At 42.7% G+C, this 6936-nt stretch overlaps 1 protein-coding gene across 1 annotated transcript in view; it reads right to left on the bottom strand.

The window, feature by feature from the left end:
• PTPRB (protein tyrosine phosphatase receptor type B) overlaps positions 1 to 6936 on the bottom strand; it is a 61388-nt gene that overhangs the window by 46296 nt on the left and 8156 nt on the right. The window contains exon 3 of the mRNA XM_014312358.2: positions 4781 to 5019. Within this exon, the coding sequence (XP_014167833.1) occupies positions 4781 to 5019 (239 nt within the window). The remainder of the gene's footprint in view (positions 1 to 4780; positions 5020 to 6936) is intronic.

Here is a 6936-nt window from a genome sequence, read left to right as displayed (position 1 = left end):
CTTCCCACGCTGCCATTCTGACCCGGGCTGACTGTCCCGGAGCCCTTCCCGCCGACTTCCGCAATCAAGAGGCGATTTCCTTGCGTCTCGCTGCGGGGGGCGAAGCTCGGCAACTCGGGACCTGCCGCCCACCGGGCAGGCGACCGGCCCCGGGGTGCCGCCCCTCTCTCCTTAAGGGTCCCACCTTCCTCCCGGCTCCTCTCCCACCGCACCTCTCTTCCTTCCTCGCTGCTTCCTCCTCATGTCGGTTTCCCCCTGTGTCTTGTCTTCCCAAGCGTTCCCCCGGCGCACGGGGCCCTTCAGCGGTGCCGTTGTTGGGAGCGGCACTCCTGTCGCACGCTGGCTGCGCCTCACCCGGCGCTGCCTTGCCTTGTCTCATGGCAGCATCGCCTCACAATGCCTCTGCCCCACCTCGCAGCTGCCTTGTCTCATGCTGACCTTGCCTCATCCCCCCCTTGCCTCTTGCCTGCCTTACCTCAAGGCCACCTTGCCTCCTGTGGCTCTGCCTTCTCCTGCCTGCCACTCCTCTTGGCCGCCTCGCCTCACACTTGCTTCATTCCATGGCCACCTCACCTTGCATGCCTGTTCTCCTCTTACCTGCCACCCTTCACAGCCATCCCTCCTCCTGGCCCACCCTCCTCTTGGCCTCAGCTATCAGTAACCCACCACTCCAGCTCCCGTGTCCCAAACTCGGATGTTTTTAAGGGTTAACCTTAGAGCAGCACCAAGGGCTCCATTCTCTTGCTGGCCATGTGGCATTGCAGCCAGAGGCCTTGCATCCAGGAGAGCCCAGCAGAGCCCAGCTGAGCTCCTGCCTGCAGCTGCAGAGTCTGTGGGAGCGGCCAAGTCATCTCCGTTTTCTGTTTCAACTTGTCCTCGAAACAATTCCTTCCCACATCCCCCGAATAACTCCCAAGCTAAAATTACACGCACCATGGAAAGCAAAAAAGTCTCCCTGTTTTCAGACTGCACCAATAAAGCTGTGTGCAACTCTGAGTTGGCTACTGCCAAAATGAAAACTTTCAATTTCTGTCATGCATACCCGTTTCCTTCTTGCTTACATTTCAGCCTCTGAGAACTCGCATGTCAGTGTGTACACGGGCAGCCAGAGAAGAAGTGTAGACAGAGGCATTTTTGCACCTTCAGATATTCAAATACACAATAGCAGCCATGGGGTGAATTTGGGGGTGCACAAAAGAGAAGGAAATGGACATTTACTTTCTTCAATGGGAATAGTATTTTTCTGTATCTTTCTGTATTGCATTATGTGTGCGGGATTTTAACTTTTAAAAGCAGTACCTCAAGCAAATTCAACACCATCTCTGAATCACTTTTGCCCTCTTTGAGAGAGGTTCTAGGTTCTACAAACATTAGTCTGCCTTTTAGGGCAGCTGCTGCTCTAGGATTTTTCTGGGCACTAGCCTGTCAAACAAGATACAAATATCTGAAAAACCTTATCTGTCCTTCTGTTTTGAAATCAAAGGTCTGAGGACTCAAGGGTGTTACCTGCACCTACAGAAAACTTCATCTGTCCCAGTGGAGCTCTGTGCCTGGTCCTGGGGAAGTGGAAGTGTACTGGAAGTGTAGTGCTGGTCCTGGTACTGGAAGTGTAGTGCTGAGGGTAGTTAATAACTTTGCAAAGCTGAGGGTAGTTAATAACTTTCTGAGGGTAGTTAATAACTTTATGATCATTGCCTTAAGTGACAACATAAATCTGTGTTGGTTGTTATGCCACAGAAGACGATCTCCTTTGGAAGAGATGTTTTACATACTTCAGACAGAAGGAGGAACCAAACCCCAATGAGCTAGCACAGGGATAATCATACCATTGATAGGAAACATAAGATGTGTTTCTTAGACCTAAACTAGGACTAAAATGACATAGATGTTTTGTAATCATTTAAGGTGAGAGTTTTACAGTGTGATTTCTTCTTTAGGTGATTGTGATTTTTGGGCTTTACAGCATAAACCACACCAATACTTTTCCAGCACTGGAGAAATGCAAATCTGAAGGCTTATTGGGATGTTTGGATTACTTCAAAACCCTCTCTGAAAATTAAAACATTCAGAGTAACCTGCCTTTTCTTGAAAGATCACGTTATTCTAGGGATTTTTGAAGACATCCATGACCTGAACTTCCAGGGAAGATATAATTTGGATATTTAGATATAAGTTGTTTTAAGTAGATGTAATAAGTAAAAGGAAAATGAAGCATAATCAACACTGTGAACATAAAATTCAGGAAAAAAAGTGGAACCTACCACAAGTAAAATGTAAAGATTTTGGACATAAATACCTGCTTGTCTCTTCTAGCTAGCATAAGATAAATTGTGGAAGAAAAAAATTATATTACTGTTTCTCAGAAGTGCTCATAATTCAGAAGTTCCTACTTTATTACTCTTATTCTTGCTATCATAAAATATTTACTTTTCTGTATTAGTAGGAAAGTGTTGTATTGCACTAAATAGAAAGTATTGGTTTATGATAGGTTTTTACTCCTTCTGTATGTTATCCAGCAAAAGTTGCTACATGGGTAAGGTCTGACACAGATGTCTATGCCAGCACTGGAATAAAACATGAGGGGTCCATCATTCACTGGTGGCAATATATTTATATAGGATAGCCAACATAATGCAAGTAATTATTTCCAGACTAGTACTTCAGTAAATCAGCAGGGCTTTTAGTAAATCAGCAGTCACACAGCCTTTAACACTTACTGACCTGTGTGGCAAGCCAAGAAACTAATTAAACTGAAAAAAGAACTGGAAGTGAGTTTTGGGAGTTGCCGGACGTGTCTCTAATAGCAGGCTCCAAAGTCCCTTTCAGACACTTTCCCAAGGTTTCCTGACTCTTTTTTTTTTAACACCAACCTCTCTGTCTTTCTAATCAAGAGGAAATGGGCTTTGCATAGCTTTTGTCATGGATTCAAAGTGCAAGCTGCAGTTTTACTTGAAATCCAAGGCAGCTCTAAACCAAACATCTTGTTCAATTGAAATGTCACTATTGTCCCCCCCAAAACGGGTATGTGCACAGCCAAATAACAACATGGCTTTACTTCTGCAAACAAGAGGCCCCAGCCTGGGCAAATGCAGTTCATAGAAGGTATTGTCTTCCTCACAACAATACTCAGCACTTAGTCTATGTGTTTTCAAAGTATTGTGTTAAATCCAGTTAATCCTTTAAACATCCCTGAAGTTTGACAAAAAATGTTTTTAACTCCACTCTAAAGACTGGGAAACAGAGGTGGAGGCCAAAGATTTTGTGTGTCTGAATTGGTATATCTAGATTCAAATGTCCAGAGCCAGTTGGAGGCTACAAGAGAAAGCTACTGCTGATTTTTTTTCATAAATATGCTTAGACAGCTTATCAGAAATTGGTTAGAAAGTTTTGACCTAAGCAGCTTGTTCAGTGCAAATGATGTGATTCAGGAGGTGGAGTGGGGTAGAAACACAAGAGGCAATAGTTTCTGTTAAAATGGTGCCATTTCTCTTGCTTTGGCTGGATTATTATTTGGCAGTAGTGTTGGAGGCAATTTGGGTAATACTTGTTTTTATAGGACATTTCCATTTGGAAGGAACAAGTATTCTGTGCAGGAGGTATGCAAATGAACACAGGGCATGAGGAAACAAGCTCAGCCTGCATGCACTAAGCCAGAAAGATGATATTCAGAAAGAACTGCATCAGCTGTGGAATGGGGTGCAGTGCGCCCATCCTTGGCTCAGTCCCTTCCCCTCGTCAGCATCAGAACAGCAGTGTTGGGGTCCATAAACCATTAAGTTTGTGGACCCTGACACTCTGTCCACAGCCTTCCCAAACACAAAACACATTTCTTAGTCTTATCCACTTCAACACACAATAGTAACTGAAGCATGTTTGCCTGCCCCAATACATTGAGTGTAGAGTGGTCCTCTGGAAGATAAACCACAGGGAATTAAGGGATTTTCAGTTCTAAACCACTATGTGATAATAGTGATACAGGGATCAATAATGTCCTGCATGCTTTAGTTCTAACTGCCTGTACACATTTTGTCAGTGATGATTCCAGATTTGTTCTCACATTACTGAACTGAGTCTTGCAGAAAAGGAAGACTGGAAAAGGATTTGGAGCCAATGGCCTACCATGTGCTCCTTCTACAGCTGGGCTGGCAGCCCCATTCACCTTCTCTGCTAGGGCAGTTTGTGGCTGGGCAGAGCAGAGACCAAGAAGTGTCTGTGTGTTTCCACTCTGCCTATCAGCCAGTAGATAAGCTGACCATGGCCAAGGCCAGGGTTCTTTTTGAGGCCAGTTAAAGTATTTGGATTTCTCTTGCTTTGATCTGTAAACAATGTATGTAATTATGTGTAAATATGGGCATTATATGCTGTAATTCTTAGCATGCAATTAGAGCTAGACCCTCACATCATGCAACAAACAATACCAGAGCCTGAGTCACTGAGAGCAGATACCCAAGCTCCTGTGGGTCCTGCCACATCCAGGAGTTTTCCACTGCTTCTCACATATCCTGATAATTTCCCTTGTACTTCTCCCAGTGCAACATTTGCACCAGGACTGGGCTGTACAGAAGAGGCAGAATTTTTCTGCAGCTATGCTTCTAGCAAAGGACACTGTCAGCATAAACATCAAAACAAAGCATCCCACCAGAAAAAGAACAAAGCTTAGTCCTTTAGTTAGTTAGTTTCAGGTTTTGGTTTGTTGTTTTTTTTAAGCCCACTTGTAATTGCTATCAGGCTCCACAGAGTGGAGCAGGCTTTATAAAAATCAGTAATTCTTCTGTCTTACCTCTTCTGTAGTGCTAGAGTATTGAAGTGTGGTTGTTGGAATCCAGGCTTTCTCTGTTACTGCAGATTTCAAGTCAAAGTAGAGGTTTTCAATGGGATTTTTACTGAAGTGTTCAGTCACATTTCTGATGAGCATCTCTGTGCTACTCTTTAACACATTTTCAGGCTTAGAAGTAGCAGCACTTGAAGAGGAGGATGTGGTTCTAGTACTCCACACAGAAGTGTCTGCATCTTGGAGATCTAAAACAAACAAAGGAAAATTATTAAAATCACCTCAAAATTTTTATAAACAATTAATTAGATTCAATAAATGTGGCTGATACAACTTCCAAGTAGTTCAAGTACACCTGTTAGTTCTACCGGTTTTTTGTTTTCAGTGCAAACATGTTTTTGCATCAATACCAAAGCCTGAAAAACACAACCAGAAAAAAATAATGTCCCTGAACACTCATACCATTCATTTTAAATATAGTCTGTCAGTGATTCTGAAGGGAAGAGAAAGGATGTACTTTGCCATTAACGGCACAATTTTTTCATTTGCAACTTTTCCACTTACTTGTATCTATCAAATGGCACACAGTACCAGCTTTAGATTGTCAACCTTCTCCCCTCCTTTCTAAGTGCATGGGCCAGATTCACATCTGCCTTTTATTGGTGTAAGTTTAAAACATAGCTTTGTTCAGTATAATTTTTCAAGATGATTTTTTCAAGGTAATTTTTTTTTCTCAACGTATGTGTTCAAGTTCCTTGTGCCCACATGAACATTTCTCTTGCTTTCTAAAATCAGTCCTATGCTGACCCCATGCTAGTCCCTGACTGCTGCCTTCCCAAGGCTCAGCTAATGATCTATCACTTAACTGAAGTATCTGTAAATATGGCAGTGGGTTCGCTTTTTTAGTCACGTATCCTTCAGAGAAAGCCAAAGTTGCAATTAGAGCTCAGGAAAGATTTTACTACACATTTTTCCTCCACATTTTCATGGCTCTTCCTCCCCATTGGTATGTATTTAATATCCTTTCTTTGTGGCAGTGAGGGCAGGGTTCAAGCTGTGGTGGCCTCTACATCTGGTAGCATCACATTTCAGCTAAACTATTGGAATTACTCACTGGCCCCTTCTCACAAAAAGCTGCCCAGCCATTGCTGTAACGCAGCTAGTGTGTATTGGCTTAATGCCCAAGACACTTTGTCTGTCCTTGAACTGGGGTCTCCAGCATCACAGAACCTTGTTTTGCTGCTGAGCCACTGGGCTTGTTGCCATTTATAACAATTTTAGCTCACAAATCCTTTAAAAACAAAGTAGTGAGTGGGTTAAATTGCAGTAGAAGCTTTCAAACGCAATTACTTGGTGTGCAATTATGATGTCTTAGCTGGGCAAGGTGTAATTACCTCTTACCCAAAGGAGCTTCCACAAAGTCAACATTATCAAGTTTTTTTGTATATGTGTAAATATATATGTTAACATGTTTATGTAAAGAAATTTGCAGCACTCTGATTTGCTTAGAAAAGTGAGACTGTAAACCCTAGTAGGAGACATTTCCATGCAAGTGTTTGCTGTGCTTGACAGCACAATGTGTTCATGTGGTACATGGTTCTGGAACTTTTTGAAAAGTAGGAGTTGACTGGAATGGGTTGGTATCCAGAGTAGATATTTCCTTTGCTTTTATCTAATTGTGCTTCTCTGGAAATAAATAAATTAAAAAAAAAATTAAAAATCCAAGTCTCCATTAAATTACAAAAAATGTTGATGAAATAATTTTTCCAAATCAAGGCAGTGAAAACAATACTACAGATCTAATTCTTCTCTCTGACACTTGTAAGAGAGGGTAAGGGTTTCATTGAAACCTCAGGTCTCATCCAACTCTGCATGATCATCTTCATGCTGGTACCTTTGCATAACCCCCTGTAGACAGCCTGAGGTGCAGAGTCTGCTGTGGTCCCATGTCACATACTTTCATGGTTCCCACCAAAAGGACCGGAACCTTGTGCTCAAGCTGACATTAGGGGCTGCAACAAACCCATTAGCTGACAAAAGTCCAGACTTAGTCTAGATTCCATGACAGTCATTGTTCCTGGAGATATCCTATTTGTTGTGGGTCTCTGAAAGTCTACATTAGGCAACTAGAAATCCTAGCCCCGAGGACTTGGAAAGAGCTCTAT

This window comes from Geospiza fortis, unplaced genomic scaffold, assembly GCF_000277835.1.
Source record: "Geospiza fortis unplaced genomic scaffold, GeoFor_1.0 scaffold166, whole genome shotgun sequence".
NCBI classification, from domain to species: Eukaryota; Metazoa; Chordata; class Aves; order Passeriformes; family Thraupidae; genus Geospiza; species Geospiza fortis.
The sequence above is the reverse complement of the archived record's forward strand: the minus strand, read 5'-3'. Positions and strand labels throughout refer to the sequence as shown.